Consider the following 18,046-nt stretch of genomic DNA (forward strand, 5'->3'; position numbering starts at 1 on the left):
CCTAGCCGTGGAATTGCCAGATCAAAAGGCTGTGTCATTTTTAGGTTTTTGAGGAAATTCCACACTGTTTTGCACAGTGGCTGTACCAGTCTGCATTCCCACCAATAATGTACTAGGGTTCCCTTTTTTGTACAACCTTGCCAGTACTTGTTGTTTGTTGATTTGTTTATGATGGTCATTCTGACTGCTGTGAAGTGATATCTCATTGTGGTTTTAATTTGCATCTCTCTGATGCTGAGCATCCTTTCATATGTCTCTAGGCCCTCTGTATGTCCTCCTTGGAGAAGTGTCTGTTCATGTCTTTTGCCCATTTTTTAATCCAGTTGTTTGTCTTCCTGGAGTGGACTTGTGTGAGTACTTTGTAATTTTGGAGATCATACCCTTGTCAGAAGTATCATTGGCAAATACATTTTCCCATATGGTTGGTTGCCTTTTCCTTTTGCTGATGTTTTCTTTGGCATTGCAGAAGTTTTGTGTTGTTGTTAGTATTTGGTGTAGTCCCATTAGTTTATTCTTTTCTTTATATCCCTTGCTCTAGGGGACATTTTGGTGAATATATTGCTGTGTGCAATATCTGAAATTGTTCTGCCTATGTTCTTCTCCAGGACTTTTAAGTTGGAGAAGTCTTATATTTAAGTTTTTTATCCTTCTTGAGTTTATTTTTGTGCTTGGTGTAAATTGGTGGTCCAATTTTATTTATTTATTTTATTGCATGTAGCTGTCCAGATCTTCCAACCTCATGTATTGAAGATGCTAATGTTACTTCATTTTATGCTCCTGCTCCCTTTGTCAAATAATAATTGACCATAGAAAGATGGGTCTTTTTCTGGGCTCTGTATTCTGTTCCACTGGTCTGTGTGTCTGTTCTTATGCCAGTAGCAGACTGTTTTGATTACAGTAGCCTTGTAATACAGTTTGACATCAGGTATTATAATCCCTCCTACTTTGTTCTTGCTGAGACTATTCAGGCTCATTTATGGTCCTATAGAGATTTTTGAAATATTTTCTTCTGTATTTGTGAAATATGTCCTTCTTAATTTACATTTTTATTTTTTTCTATTAGTTCCATTGCATAAACAACAATAGATTTAGCAGGTTTTCTCTTTCTCCTATCTATTCTCTCATTAATCTATATTTCATCAATTTATACTTCTTAGAGTTTACTTTGTATTTCTTAACTTGAGTGTATTTCTATTCTTTTACCAGTAAGTTATAGATTACCAGTGCAATAGTTCATTTCCCTCTACTAGTTGCCTAGTTTTATATTGTCATATAACATTTCCTTTTTTATGTTCTGTCCTCACATTTGTTTAATCCTATTTTAATAATTAAATGCATTCATTAGTCACCACATATCTTTTTGTCATGATTTCCCATTCTTTTCTTGGCTGACTTAAGTTAACCCTCAGGTAGATTTTCAAGAAGAGGTCATGGGAAAATTGTTAGCTGAAACCTTGTTTGATCAATACCAGTAACTTTTGTACAGTTTGGCTTACTGAAACATAATATTTATAATTATGTTTTCCTTCTCTTTCTTTGAGTACTACAGGTGTTTCTACAGTATTCTCTGTCATTATGGTTGTATTAGTTAAACTTGAAGCCAAGCTGATGTTTTTTTCCTTGGTTTTGTCTTCACATTTTTTGCTTGGAACCACAATTTTTTCTTCATCTGTAAGATTCAATAACTCTAATAAGCTATAAATACAATTAATGACACTGGGTTAATTCTCCCAAGTCTCTCAGAGGTAATATTGCATATATTTTCAGTATGTTCATTCAAATCAGTATTTATTTAATCAAAATTGTCCTGAATTACAACTTTTTCAAAAGTTTTTCTTTTGCTTTTCTTCTTTGAGAGTTCACTTATTATAGATCTTTTTTGTCTGATTATTATGTTTATAACTTTCTCCCTAAACTATTTTAAATCTTTCCCTTTTTGTTTATTTTTTTCCTTACAGCTATCCTCTTTGATGTCTTCTAGGTTTCCTGACTTCTTTGCATTCTTCCCAAATTCTTCTCTTTTTGTGTGTATTTTATTTTCATTTTCTAATTTTTTCCTGATTTTTGTAAACTCATTTTTAACTCTCCTATTGTCAAGCTATATGAGTCTTATTCCTACAATTCTACTTAGTAATTTTCTGTCTTATAGAGTATTATTTTATAGTTTCTACTGTTTTCTTTATTCACTTGCCTTATAGTCTTTTATTTTTTTATTAATTTTATTTCGTTATTTTTCAAGTACATTTTTTTGTCTATTTCTCCCATCCCAGCCTCCCCTGCCCCTTGCTCCCCACCTCCCTCCCATTTCCACCCCCCTTAGTTCTCGTCCCTGTGTCCTTCCTATTCGTTCCTCCAAATCCCTCCCCCTTTTTTCCCTTAACTTCCCTTTCTTCTCCCCTCTGGTCAGCTTTATAGTCTTTTAAAAGTAAAAATTTATTGAGGTGAAATTTGATTATCAGAAATATTGTATTACTCTTTCTTCAACTTTGTGTTTTTAATCTATTTTGTAATTTTTCATCTAATATGCATGCACACACATACATATATGTGATTTTCATGTATATCTTATATTTAGGTCTGGCCAATTAACATTTTTATTAAAATATGAAGGCAATTAATTTCTTTAGAAAGTTATTCAAAATTTTTCAACTATTACATAAGGTTTTTTTATGCCAGTTCTCTTTAAAGTTTTTATTGTAAAAATATTGTTTTAATTGTTTTTCTTTTTGAGCTTTATTTTTGTTTTAAAATAGAAAAAATCTCACCATTTTTTGTTTTTATTTTATTTTAAATAAAAAAGGTCACTATCTAATAGCTCTTTGCAAAAACAATATAACACTTAATAGGAATAAATTGATTTTATCCTTATTCTTGATAAGGTTATAAGCATTCATTGTTTTAAGATATCATATAGAATTTATATACTTAAGTATTTGATGGTTCATATCGCAAGTGGTTTCACTATGCAGGCCCTGGATTAATGTGCTAACTGTGCTTATTTTTGTAGACCAAAATATCTAATGATGTTATTTATATTTTAGGTTAGTGGGATGGTTTGGTCATGAACTCAGCACTAGATTTAAAATGGATAACAGTAAGTGTACTCCATTTTACTTTGTAATTTTATTTTAACTTTTTCTTAATTTTCATCTGTCTTTGTGTGATATGTAATATACATGCCACATGGAGAGGGCACTGAGAGGGCACTTCTAAAATGCCACTGAGAATTTTTAAAGTAAGAAATGACATTTCCAGTGTAAGACTAGGTGTTTGTAGCTTTTAACATGATTTTGAGTCTATCCCTTTGTAGGGAGATCAAAGGAAATAAAATCTAACATGAAGGGCTCAGATCTCATCAATGTGGAGTATCCAAAGCATGAGGCAGTGAGGACAAGAAGCAGTTTTTGGCTTGAAGTCAGACCCAGAGAGACTTGGGTATCATTCCCACTTTACTGCTTAATACTTGTGTGATGCTACACAAGCTACATCATCCTGTTTTTTTCTTCTTATTCTTACATATTTCATATGAATAACATCTCTTTCAAGATTTGGTTGGGGGGTAAGGACAATTTCAAACAGCAAACAGCAATGTTATTAAAGAAACATTCACTTTTATCTCCTCTTCACCCAATTTGTCCTTCTTTTGTAACTTTTGCCACGTACTAAACAGTAACAGTTAAACCCCAGTAGGTAGAAATGAACGTACACCAGGCACAGTGGACTCTCAAGTTTCTTTTCCTCTGTAACTGTTTTCAATCATGTGGGATACAAAAAGCTTCACAAATGTTGTGAGAGTTCAACTTAAACAAACTTGGTGGTTCCAATTGCTTTCAACCCTGAGATAGTATTTTAACCCAATTCACATTTGCAGAAATCAAGATGCAAAGGATCAAGATGGGCTCTTCTAGTCAAATCAGGAGGTGTCTTTTTTATCTTGGCTGCTGAAATAATTAGCTATATTGTTATTCCAGTTACTTAAATTCTTTGTGCTGGGTTTCTTATCTGTAAATGAGGGAACTGGACCAAGTATTTCTGTGAAGGGCTGGATAGGAAATATTTTAAGCTTTTGGGGCCAAACTGTCGCTGTGGTAAATGCTCAGCTCTGCCCTTGTAGTGCTAAAGTCATCATAGACATACATAAATGAATGAGTGTGGCTCTATTCCAATAAAACTTTATTTACAGAAACAAATGGAGGGTCACATTTGGACCACAGGGCACACTTTGCCTAATCTGGATTAGATGAATCTCTAAAGATACAGAATATTCTAAATTTCTTTCAGGCAGTTTTAGTTTTAATTCAGACTCTAGTCAGCAATCTTAACTCTATTGGATTTAACTTTCTACTATTCACTCTCATTCTAATTAGTATACTATCTGGCATTTACTTTTTTACTATATCACACTTAGGCAGATTGTTTTTTTAGGCCTCTTTTATTTTTTTCCCCCTAAGAGAAGCCATTTGACCTAGAGTTGAAAGTTACCTTCAAAGGTCATTTTATTCATATGTCTGTCTTTGGGCAACATTACAGTTACAAGCCCTTTAAATCCTGATACTTTTCTGTCATTGACATGGTTACATACAGAAAAGCAAAGCATGGAATCGGACAAGGAATATGGCTTTGGGAAATAGCAGAGGTCGGGGTCCAGAGAAGCTTCTAAAAGAGGCCATTTTTATCTTCTGTCTAAGGACTCTAGTTTTTGGCAGGTTGACAAAAAGGTGAGAGCAGGGGAGACAATCATTGCCAGCGAATGGGGAAACGTGCCAATTTTTAGATTCATGGGTTTTCCCTTAAATATCACAGAAGTCTTGCGGATAAAAACATTTTAATCTTATTATTTGTCTCTCTACTACTTTACTGTTATTGAAGAAAATCAAATAATGAACATTTTTAAAGATAAATTCTATAAACATGACATGATATTAATTTTTCAGAGTTGCAGTTAATCCCCGGGGCCCATGGATTTAGAATTTCAAACCCTCCGATATTGTTGATCTGTCCCTTACAGGCGAGTTTAGAGGTAGGTGATCTTTGCTCCCATCTTCCCGCATCTTTACGTTTTTGGTACCTGACTGGGGCATGTTGTAGTACTTTCACTGATAATCGGTGAGATTTTAAGTGTGCACTGTGCACAAACGCTGTACACAAACGCTGTGCTAAGGGTGGTTTCTTCCTGTAGGACAGTGACTGTGTGCGAATCGTTACCTTTTGTGTAGATACCCAGTCCCTAGCTGAATGCTGGGCACTTAGTAAATGTTAAACAGAACAAATGAAGGGAGACATATTTTTAATCTCACTTCGAATTTGTGTGAACTTGAATGGGTTATTTAATCTTCTACTGGTCTCTCTATGTACAAAATAAACATTCAGTAGTTAATTCTCAATTAATCCAATCATTCAATATTTATTCATTAAGAAAGCGCCATGTGACAGACGATGCTGTGATTACTGGGGAGTCTGCTTCTTCTAGTTCTGTGAACCAACGAGCTGAGAAAGTGCCGTGTGACGAAGCTATCGGAGGACCAGCTTTAAGGAGGGAAAATTAAAAAAAAAATGTATGAAAAGTCAGAGTAAAACCAAGATTGGGTAATATTGTTTTATGAGGTCCTGTAACTTTTTAAAATTGGGGTTTCTGTGCCATTATATCCATATATAATTTCTGCTTTTACTGGCTGAATATTTTCTTTAAATTCATTTATATTTATTTACTTAAATAAAGTTACTCTTACCATAAATAATAATTTCCAAGGAATTAATTTATTTTCCTAGATATGCATAAATAATCTGCCTATTTCTATATATCTAGATGTTCATATGTATTTACCTATATATTCCATATGTATCTTTACCTATATATTCCAGCTAATTTTTGAATATTAATTGATTTCAGAGTGAGACTAAATTAATTTAAGTAAATGTATTTTAATAGTTATATAATATATCATAATATTAATAGGTATATTAAACTATATATTTTTATACACATACTTCAGTAAAATATAAGTGACCATATATATTTTCAGTAGATATTTCAAATATATAGCTATTCAAATAAAATTTTTATTTAAAAAATGTAAAACCTCCTAAAATAATCTAGTTTATAATATTTTAGGAAACCATTTGTGGAGTGACTGGATAAAGACTTTCAAAACTTCTGAACCTAAAATGCTAGGAATCTGTCAACATTTATATATAGCAGTTTCTCATTTTGCCCACTGGGCAGCAGTGCCAAGTTCTTCTGTTTTTAAACAACTACCACTAGGTTTTGATAATCCACTCATTTCATTCCATCCCAGTTTAAAAAAAGCCCAGTACTCAGTTTGACCACTAGATGGAACTTGTGCTGTTCAAACATTTTAGCTTTGTTTTAAATGTTAAAATAGAACGAGGAACAAGATTTTATTCGGTGGTATATTTTGGGGGAGAATATGCTTATCAAATTAAATAATGATATTTGAATTGTTTTTTATAATATACATTTATAAAAATATGTTAATCATTTTAAAACAAAGATTTGCTTACTTTGCCAGTTTATATCAGGGAGAATGAATTACATTATTTGAAACAGACACAAAGGCATATTAGGAAAAACCTAGTACCTAAAGTTATTTCCTCTTATTTTTTATCTTTGTAAGTACTCATCCATATCAAGACTTTTTCTTTTAGACATTCCAGTTGGCTATTTCCTCTGCAGTGGGCAGGCTCTTCCAGGAAGGATTCTGCCCCTCTGCAATGGGAAGAGTCAGATTCTTATTTCTCCTACCACTAGTTTCCTATCAGAGTAGTTTAGTCACCTAGACAAGGTTTGTATTATCAGCTAAAATGGGAAGACTGATTTCTCTTTTTCTTTAATTTTAACTTAAACCTAGCAAAAGGACCTAAGAGCCACCAGAAGAGGGAGGTACATTTCCCTGGAGCTTCTTATCACCTAAGTCTCTCTCTTTCTTTTAAAAAGACTTTATTTATTTATTTTTAGAGAGAGGGGAAGGGAAGGAGAAACACAGGGAGAGAAACATCAATGTGTCAGTGCCTCTCATGCACCCCCTACTGAGGACCTGGCCTGCAACGCAGGCATGTGTCCTGACTGGGAATCAAATTGGTGACCCCTTAGTTCTTAGGCTGACACTCAATCCACTGAGTCACGCCAGCTAGGGCTCACTAAGTATTTCTCTGAAGCCTCATAGAAATACTTACTGAAGTCATTCATTCACTGTTGAGGCTATATTCTAAGCAAAATTATATTTAAGTAATCAAACCTTATGTTGAAGAAAACTTTTTTAAAGAAAATTTTTCTCCACATCATAAATTTCAAAATTTTGAAGTTACAAACTCATACATTCCATTGCTTCCCATTCTATTCCTAGTGGTAAACTATTCTGCTTTCTAGATGATTTTGAGTTTGCCATGTCAGTATGCATGAGTAAATTACCTGTGCTGATACTTACTTTGTTTAAAAGTTATTGCATGTAAAACATATATAATTGAAGCTTGAGTAAATTAGATAAATAAATATGTGAATAAAACTACTTTTCTTTGTTGTCCCCACTTCTCTTTCAAAATATATTGCACACTGCCAACTGTCAACTGCAGGAGAGATTCTATGCATAAGAATCAGTGTTCATGACCATGATCTCAAATTTACAGTACGATTTTCAAACAAAGATTAAAATGGCTTTGTTTACATACATTTGATCGATACTTTCAAAGTAACACCTTACAATCAATATCAAACTGTCTTTTTCTTTATATTCTTGCCTCTAAATCATTTATGCAATACCTTTAAAAGAATTGTAGGTCAAGGAAAAGAGCCCAAGAGTAGGAGCCAGTTGGCAAATACTCACCCCTCATGTGGACACTAAGTGTGGCTTATACAAATGACAACTACTTGTTCATAGTTTTGCCTCAGATTTTAAAGTGAAGATGTTTAGACCACAGCACTTCAGAGGTCTCCTCGATCTTTTAATTACTAACTTGAAATGAAAGGATATCTATATTATATTTTGAAAGATCATATTTGTATGTAGAAATACACTTGTATAAATGACTTTTGGAGCCTTCCAGGACATAAATTTAAAATGAAATAAATAGCTTCAAAATAAAAATGGACCATTCAAATAAAATACATGGGAAGTCAGAAGAAATTATGTATTGCCACAGAAAGTTATTAGGGAGCCATTATTAGGACTTTAATAGAAAAAAATATAACAATTAAAATCATCAGGCTATGCTTACTTTTTTTCTGTTTAAATTTATCTAACTTTTCTAGTTTTGCATTCATTTACTCAAGAAAAAAAGAAAGAGAGAGAGAAACCCAAGTAGAGGAAACTCTGCCCAGAATTTTGTTATAAACTGGGTATTTTCAAGTTACTTTTTATTTAAAAAAATATTATTCCAGCACTGAAAGCACAGAAATAGCAAGAAGCAAAGACCAAAATAGGATCTTTTTTCCTCTTTTATTATCTGTTAACTCCTCCTATTAGCCCACCTTGATAGTTTTATGTGATGTTTCAGAAGAGACTTTTGTACTCTGTGAGAAGACCTTTAGGGCATCTAAGAATGCAGCTACCCTTGTAGTTATAAAAGGGAAAATAGTCTTAGATTTAAGTTATTTTGTTGTTAACAAAGAATAGCAGCAAGTTAAACCTGAAATATTTGTTATAAAAATGGTTTCCAGTTACCAAGATAAATCCTCAAGAGGAAAACTTCTTATAAAAAGTACGAATTTAAATAATATTCCCCAAAGTCTTGCTAACCTATGAGCACAAATGAACATTAAAAGTACGACTTCACACATTGCCCCTATCTGCATCTTCTGTGGCCCACATCAGAACCAAAAAAATTCTCCAGAATTATTTATTAAAATTTCTTCAAATAATTGTTAGTCTCCCAAGTGAAGCTTCAAAAATATCCTCTAAGTTTTTGAACTTCCCAACCTGCTAGTCAAAACACTGGTGGGCCACGTCTTGCCTGATGATGCCCCTGTACTCTACGAGAGTGCTGTTTCTTGAACCAGGCTCACTTGTTCTAAAACTTGGAGGATTTCCTTGAGTCCTCATTTTGCCAGATGTGTTACATTCTGTCTTAAACAAGGTCATGAAGAGCTGCTTCCTACCAAACTCCATGTAACTGGGGTTACCGGAATCATTAAGAAGTACAAGTGGGGAGTTCTGGCCAACATGGAGGCCTAAATGTTTCATTTCCTCATACAACCAAAAGAAGGACAACAACCAATTTAAAAACCAAAAACAAGCAAAACTACCCCCAAATCAAACTGCTTAGAACTCTGACAACCAAGAAGATAAGCATTCATCCAGACTGGTTGGAGGGATGGAGACAGGCAGACAGGTGGACAGGACACCTGGGAAGGCAGCGGGCTGCGTGGACAAGGCAAGGGCTGGTAGAGTGGAAGCACCCACATTCACACATAGAGAAACCAGGAGGAGCATCAGGGAGTAAGACAGACCATGAAACCCAGGGTTTCAGTACAGGAAACTAAAGACTCAAAACCTCTGGCTGTAAAAACCTATGCAGGTGCAGCTGCAGGATGAACTCCCAGTCTCACAGGAGAGTATGTTGGAGAAGCCCACAGGGTCCTAGAATGTATACAAACCCACCCACCCACGAATCAGCATCTGAAAGGGCATATCTGCTTGTGGGAAGTGAGGAAAGTGACAGAAAGTGGGGTGAGAGTTGAGCAAGAGTCATTGTTCCCCCTCTGACCCAACCCCTACAGAGAGCACCACAAGAGCAAAGAGGATTGCCTTACCCTGGTGAATAACTAAGGCTCTGCCCCTTACAATGTCACAGGTGCAAGACAAAGAAATATGGCCCAAATGAACAGATCAAAATTCCAGGTAAAGAACTAAGAGATGAGAATATAGAAAATCTGTCTAATGCAGAGTTCAAAACACTGGTAATCAAGATGCTCACAGAAATGATTGAGCTTGGTTGAAAACTGAAGGAAGAAATGAAGGCAGAAATAAAAGCTACACAAAGTGAAATAAAGGAAAATATATAGGGAACCAACAGTGAAGGGAAGGAAACTGGGACTCAAATCAATGATTTGGGACAAAAGGAAGAAATAAACATTCAAGCAGAACAGAATAAAGAAACAAGAATTCAAAAAAAATGAAGAGAGGGTTAGGAGCCTTTCCAACAACTTTAAGCACTACGATATGCTAATCATAGAGGTGCGAGGAGGAGGAGGAGGAGGAGAAGAAGAAGAGCAGCAAGGAATTGAAAACTTATTTAAACAAATAATGAAAGAAAACATCCCCAATCTGGTGAAGAAAATAGACTTCTAGGAGGTCCAGGAAGCTCAGAGAGTCCCAAAGATTTTAGATCCAAGAAGAAACATCCCAAGGCATATATATCATCATTAAGTTGCCCAAGATTAAAGATAAGGAGAGAATCTTAAAATCAGCAAGAGAAAAGGAGACAGTTACCTACAATGGAGTTTCCATAAGACTATTAGCTGATTTCTCAAAAGAAAACTTGCAGGCAAGAAGGGGCTGGAAAGAAATATTCAAAGTCATGAAAGACAAGGACCTCTATCCAAGATTACTCTACCCAGCCAAGCTATTATTTAGAATGCAAGTACAGATAAAGTGCTTCCCAGATAAGGTCAAGTTAAAGGAGTTCATTATTACGAAGCCTTTATTATATAAAATATTAAAGGAACTTACCTAAGAAAAAGAAGACAAAAAAATCTGAACAGTAAAATGACAACAAACTCACTACTATCAACAACTGAACCCAAAAACAAACTAAGCAAACACCTAGAACAGGAACAGAATCACAGAAATAGAGATCACATGGCGGGTTATCAGTGGGGAGTGGGAGTGAGGAATTGGGTAAAAAGGTACAGTGAATAGAAGCATAAATGGTAGTACAAAATAGACAGGGGGAGGGTAAGAATAATATAGGAAATGAAGAAGCCAAAGAACGTACATGTATGACCCATGGACATGAACAAAGTGGGGAGAAGGATGCTGGAGGGTAGAGGAGTGCTGGGTGGAGGTAAATAAAGGTGAGAAAAATGGGATAGTGTAATCGATAAAATATACTTTAAAATCATTAAAAATGAAGTACAAGTGGGCATCCCTACCCACTCCCCCAGAAAGAAAGCAGAATTATCTTCTGGTAGGTAGGCCCGGTGCAGTACAGGCTTCCTCCACTAGGTGAGTGTCCAGGAACTCATCTGTATCAGTGCACCAGCAGCCATTGTGAGAGGCTGCATTCAGCTTCAGTGACTTTTTTTGAAGATTCAGTGCATTTGTCTATTTCATGGTGGGCAATTTATTAATGCACTTGCCCACACCGAGCTGAGTGTTCAGCAGTTTTTGACCAAAAACAGCATGACCCCTGTGCCCCGCCCTCCCTATTCATCTAATCTTACCCCCAGAGACTTTATTTTTGATTCACCGGATGAAATGAAGTCCTCAAAAGAGATTGTTTTGCCCAGGTGAAAGACGTGAAACAAAAAATAGCAGAAGCAATAAAAAGCATCAAAATCAAGTACACAAATTTTGAGCAGTGGAAAAGTGTCTTGATAGGAATATTGCATCAGTGGAGAGTATTTTGGAATTGACAAGTTTAAACATATAAGGATAAATACACCATTTTTAGTAAAAACATATAAGGATAAATACACCATTTTTAGTAAAAAAATTTTTTTAGTAAAAAAATTTTGGGGGTACCCCTCATATACTGTAATAAAAGTTATGCAAACATGGTCTCAAAACATCTATGCTCACCTTCTTTATAGTTTCTTTTCTTTCTTACATTTTCACAAACTAATTTTTACCATAGATCTTAGGCACTTCAACATGCCATTTTTTTCTTTCCTTGTTAAGAAGAAAACATAGAAATGAAGATCTCATGGAGGGTTAGCAACAGGGGAGTGGGAGGAAGAGAAGGAGGGAGAAGGTACAGAAAGTAAGTAGCATAGACGGTAGGTAGAAAATAAATAGGGGGAGGGCAAGAATAGTATGGGAAATACAGAATCTAAAGAACTTGAGACACATGGTCATAAACTAAAGGGGGGAATGGTGGGGGTGGAGGGTGCAGGGTGGAGGGGAATGAAGGGGGGAATAGAACAACTGTAATGGCATAATCAATAAAATCAAATAAAGTTTTTTTTTAAAAAAGAAGAGAACTTTTACCTTTTCACTTAAAAAACAAACTTTATAACTCCTTGGCATTTCTGAGTTGCCAGAATCACTACTCTTGCACTTTGGGGTCATTATTAAGTAAAACAAAGACTTGCTTGACTGGAAGCACCGTGATATCGTGACCGTCAGTCTGGTGTGGGAATGGTGCTAAGGAACAGGATGCACAGCATGGAAACACTGAGCAAAGAGATGCTCCCATTCTGGGCCAGAGGAGAAGTGCAACAGGTTTTCATCATGCTGCTTAGAATGGTGCACAATTTAAAACTTATGAATGGTCTATTTCTGGAATTTTTATGTAATATTTTTGGACCTTTGATGGCAGGGAAAACACCATGAATATGAGGGCATTACTGTGTCCTTCTCACTGGGCTCTCAGATGCCTGCTGAAACAGAGACCATCTTTACTTGTAGCTGACATTTCTCCCGGCTGTGGACATCATCTATGAGGTCTGGTTGGCAGGAGAGACGGAAGCCATTCTATCCTCCCTTTGGGAGATGAGTGGTTCAGGCCAGAGACATAGTAAAACAGGTAGTTAGAAGTGGTCTTACTTTAGATGTATTTTAAAAATAGAGCTGCCAGGTTTTTCAGATGGACTTGTGTGAAATTGTTTGGGAAATAAAAAAGTCAAGGGTGACACCCAAGTGATGGACCTGAGCAACTGGTAGGGAGAGAATTGTCAAAATCTGAGGAGGTGAGGGCTGTAGGAGGAAGTGACTTTGGGAGGAATATCAGGAATCCAGTTTTGAATATGTTTATATTGAAATGCCTGTCATATATGTATCCAACTAGAATGCAAGTAGCAGTGGGATATGTGATTCTGGGTGAGAAAGTCCAGGTTGGTAAAAATTGTCTTGTTTTTCAAATGATTGTTTGTAGAGAAAATAAAGGTTAGAAAAAAACTGCAACTCCCTTCCTCTCCTTCAGCCAAATCTATAGCCTCCATACAATAAAAGCAAAGAAAATATAGGCCTAAATTGTTTGGGATTTATTAGAATGCCTGCCCACACATATGTGCATATATGAGTGTACAGACATAAGTGTTTTTACAGGCTTTATAAAGTCTAGCTATCACCAAATGACCCTGTGTTGGCTCTGTGGCGTGACATGATAGACTAAAGGGACAGTAAGTAGCACGCCAGTGCATCACACTCTGTCTGAAGTTCATTCAGCTCTTCGATGTAGGATGTATTTTTAAACTCTACTTGACCTGAAGGAATAAGCTAGAAAAGCGTGTCTGTTCTGACCTCTAATGATCTAACACCAGTTATTGTGTGCCCTTGTCACTCATCTTAATGTAAGACACCTCAGGCAGGGAATTGCAGTGCTTTCAGACCAGTGCTAGAGTTTAACGGTGAAAAAGAATGATGAACGAAGAAAAACAGAAAAAAAAAGGAGAAAAAGAAAGTCTGCTGCTTCAGAACGAATAAATGTATCATCTAACATTTTTGCCTTCTTGTCTGATAAAACTTAGCTTTACTATTTACCTGCTTGTTTTCTTAATGTTGAACTGGTGAGATTTAGGAATTGGCAAAACAGTTCTGAATAACATTTGTAACACCAGCTTCCACATAATGCGTGCACATGTACTTCTTATTATATCGTTTTGTGGACCAAACTTTCTATCACAATAGAAAAAGAGTCTCCTTTGTTATGATTGTAACAAATGGTTTTGGAGAAAGTGTTGAATTTTATGATACTTAAATTTATTTATTAGGGGATGCTTATACTAATTATACTAAGCTAATTTAAAATAACTCTGAAGAAACATTATATCAGCTTTATTTTTAGTAGGAAAAGACTTAAAAGACCACATGTTTTTACAAAAGGCTGTTTAAAATGGGATGAGTTTTGGAGATATTAAATGTGGTCATTTCTTTGTTTTATGTGTGATTTACAGTCTAGTTTTACTTCTTTGTAAATCAAAGGATTAACATTGTTTATCTGACTGTTTCTCGTTCTACAGATCTTTAACAAAGCAACCATGAAAGCATTGAGAAGAAAGTCTATTTTGCTTACTGGTTATCTGGAATACATGATCAAGCATTATTATGGAAAAGATAAAGCAGAAACCAAGAAACCTTTTGTGAACATAATTACACCATCCAACATCAAGGATCGTGGCTGCCAGCTGACATTATCATTTTCTGTTCCAATAACACATGTACTTCAAGAACTAGAAAAAAGAGGAGTGGTTGTAAGTATATCTTTTGCTTCTACTACTAGGGTTTTCTATGCATTGCACATTAGGGGTAAAATCTGGATTATTTGGTTCATTCATTGTTGCTTGTTATTTAACATCAATCAGACAGTTAGTAAGGATAAATTAAGTGCCAACTAAATATTCAGCACTTGCTAATTGAAAGACACGGAGATCTGTCATCTCAGATAAAAGAGAAGAAACTACAAATTTTACATATAGAGAACAGCTTTATGTAATTCATTCACTTTCTTTATAGCTTGAGCAGCAAATATTGTTTCATCATAATTAGGATATGTTTTAAGCCATTTTTACTAGTAAAATTCCTAATATGTATTTATTGAATAAACAGAATTAAAGAACAATTCAATATGATGGAAGGAAAAAGAAGTCAGTCTTATTTTGTTGTTTGATTAAACTAACTTATTTTGAACATTGTCACTTGTCATAAAATATACATGGACATATCTCAGGAATGTTAACATTGTATAAAATAATTTCTTTAACCTTTGGACCTGAAGGGTCTTCTCAGTCTTTTGAAAGAAGCTAGTAAGTATTAACAGAATAATTTCAGGAAAAAATGGTGATAACAAATCTATTTCCAGTGAGAATGTAATCTAGGGACCGTTCCACCCCTGTGGTCCTCTGAAACTTTTAGAAGAGGTCACCACAGATTCTGGAAGCACAAGTCGGGATATCAGCATTTCAAACCCATCCCTGCTGTGTGCAAGCTATATGCTCTTGGGCAAGTTAGTTAACATCTGTTTTTTGGTTGCAAATGTGAGGTTGTTCAGAAAGTATCCAGCCACACAATATGAAAAACAGAGACATTTACTGAAGATAAGTAGATACAAGTAACATTTTATATAGGATAATGATGCCTCAGTCCCCTTCAAATTTGGTATTTTGGGACCTCACACACTTCTTGCAGTCACCATCAGCTGTCCTGTTGTATTTTCCTGAATCTCATTGACAGTCTAAAATCTCTTCCCTTTCACAAGACGTGATGCATGAGTGGGCACATTGTTGTGATAAAGCTGCTGATCACCAGCTGCCCATGATCTTCTGAATCATCCAAAGTTTCCACAGAGGAATGTTCATGCTTAACACAAACTCTGATGAGGATTTGTTGTTGTGCTCGCTCAATCATATTGATTGTAACTGCCACACAATGCATACGCTCACTCAGTGGTGTCTACCACCCCCATTGACTAGTACAGTGAAGTAGTCATTGTTCACACATGCTCATTCCAGTTCATTCTCCTTAGTTGCCAGGTTACATCGATGTGGTACAAACTGTTCTTGTTACATTAACAATGGTTTGGCTTTTTCTGGACACACCTTGTAAACTTTCTTCAAGAAGTTGTTATGGGAATTAAATGGATCTACACACATAAACCATTTACTATGCTCTCTGGCCTGTAGTGGATATTTCTTAAGATAGTTGTGATGATCTTCAGGCTCAGCCAACTTCTCTTGGCCCATTTCATAATATTTCAGCAGTCTCAGTATAAAACAAAATTAATTTTACACTGTAATAAATAATAAAAACATTTATTTGAGCAAAAGGAGATACAGCCTGGGAATACAGGTTCAGGTACTAATCTAAATTGTGTTCACCATTTCCCTGACAAAGGGGAGACTGACTTTTATAGTGGAAGTTTCCACCTAGGTTTCTAATTATGTCCATTTTATGTAAATAAAGCATTCAAATTGTGCAGTTCTGATTGGTCAGTGCAGATTAAAATAAGGATGCAAATTGTGCTATTCTAAATGGATTGGCCAGGTCTCATTCTGTTCATAGAAAGATAGGGGTCCCCCCCAGTTGTTGACTCAGATAGCATAAACAAGCTGTGGGGAGCCAAGAGTTTAATCTGAAGTGTTTCTCGGTGTACCAAGTACTTTGCGTGAAGAGCCCCAGTCCGCTAATGGTCACCAGATTCTTATCTATAAACCAGGCCCTTTTTTCATCCTAGGAAGTCCATCTCAGCAGATAAATCTTTTTCAATACTCATATCAAATGAATTTTCTTCTCAGGGCCTATGCCAAAAATTCAGTCAGTTCATTTCCTGCAAGATTAAGAATTAGAGATTTCAATGCAAGGATAATTGTCTAAACCTTTCCAGAATAGTGTCTAGTACTCATTCATTTAAGTTCATTTAAAAGATTCCAGGCTCCCCAGGGTCTCCCCACAGACAAATCATTTATATGCTCTATTAAATGCATAAAGAAAATGACTGCTGTCCCCTGACTTGTATAGCTTAGTGGATTGAATGTGGGCCTGCAAACCAAAGGGTAGTAGGTTCAATGCCCAGTCATGGCACATGCCTGGATTGCAGGCTAGGTCCCCAGTGGGAGCCATCTGAGAGGCAACCACACGTTGATGTTTCCAACCCTCTCTTTTTCCCTCCTGTCCCCTCTCTAAAAGTAAATAAATATAAATTTTAAAAAATGATTGCTGAGTGGACTTCAGAAAGTACTTTTGCATATTTTATAGTAACCCACTAATATTTTAGTTATAATTAAAAGGAGGGTTTCAAGCAACAAGAAACACTATATTTTAACTAAAGTGAAATCCATATGACTATTACATATAAGTTTGTCTTTAATTCAGATATTCATTATGAGAATAATGCTAACTGTTGTGACTTTACTTTCCCCCCACAGTGTGACAGGCGGGAACCAAATGGCATCCGAGTGGCCCCAGTTCCTCTCTACAATTCTTTCCATGACGTTTATAGATTTATCAATCTGCTCAATTCTGTACTTGATGCTGCAGAAGAAAAAAATAGCAGTGTTTAGAGCAAATTAAGCAAATGATATCAAAAGCTTCTGTGATTGTTTCATTATTTTTATTCATTTTAGTTATTAGAAGTATTGACCGGTTCCCTGCAGGCCAGTTCCCAGTAGGGGACGCATGAAAGGCAACCATACATTGATGTTTCTTTCCCTCTCTCCTTCCCTTCCCCTCTAAAGATAAATAAATAAAATCTTAAAAAAAAGAAGTATTGAAAACTTACTACACATAGCTAGCAATAAATTGTATACTTCACAAAAAAATCTGGTACAACTTTTATGAGTCTATGTCCCTGAGAAATTTATGGCTAATTTCTTGGTGTTTTGTGAATAAAGGTCTTCAGTGGGCCAAATATTATGCTCACAATCTTGTTTAGCTTGTATATTTCATGGTCAGTGAAATATTTTTATTGATTTAATTTATAACTTGACTATTTGATCATATATATGAATTTTGTGTCAATTTTATAAATATTACTTTAGTTTTAATTTCCCAAAGACTTTTTTATAAGAACCACAGTTGAACAGTCTGATATATGTATGATTTTGCAATATTCTATCTACCTCTAATTTAAAGAACAGAAAATACTCTTTCAAAGGCAGTGGCCTTCAAATGTTTTTGGCCACAGTCCATACAAAAAAATATATCTAATAACATAAATCAGTATTGGTGTGTGTATATGCCTTATTTTATTTAATTTAGTATACTTTTTAATAATATTTTAACATCTGTGAAAGAAAAGTCAATTTTTAATCAACTGTTTCTTACAATTGCTATTGGCCATTCTTCCCCATTACCATTCTTGATATTAGCATAATTATCATAATGAATAGATAGCATCTTGGTTCCAATTAAAAATGATATATATATAACAAAAA

General features: G+C 35.3%; 1 protein-coding gene across 1 annotated transcript in view; it reads left to right on the top strand.

Moving 5' to 3' along the window:
• The window catches only part of KYNU (kynureninase), a 106,345-nt gene extending 88,299 nt beyond the window's left edge, over positions 1–18,046 (top strand). The window contains exons 11-14 of the mRNA XM_053669623.1: positions 3,042–3,094; positions 4,935–5,020; positions 14,138–14,368; positions 17,039–18,046. Of these exons, the coding sequence (XP_053525598.1) occupies positions 3,042–3,094; positions 4,935–5,020; positions 14,138–14,368; positions 17,039–17,173 (505 nt within the window). The 3' untranslated portion in view covers positions 17,174–18,046. The remainder of the gene's footprint in view (positions 1–3,041; positions 3,095–4,934; positions 5,021–14,137; positions 14,369–17,038) is intronic.

This window comes from Artibeus jamaicensis, unplaced genomic scaffold, assembly GCF_021234435.1.
Source record: "Artibeus jamaicensis isolate MK-2021 breed Jamaican fruit bat unplaced genomic scaffold, CSHL_Jam_final contig_1621, whole genome shotgun sequence".
Classification (NCBI taxonomy): domain Eukaryota; kingdom Metazoa; phylum Chordata; class Mammalia; order Chiroptera; family Phyllostomidae; genus Artibeus; species Artibeus jamaicensis.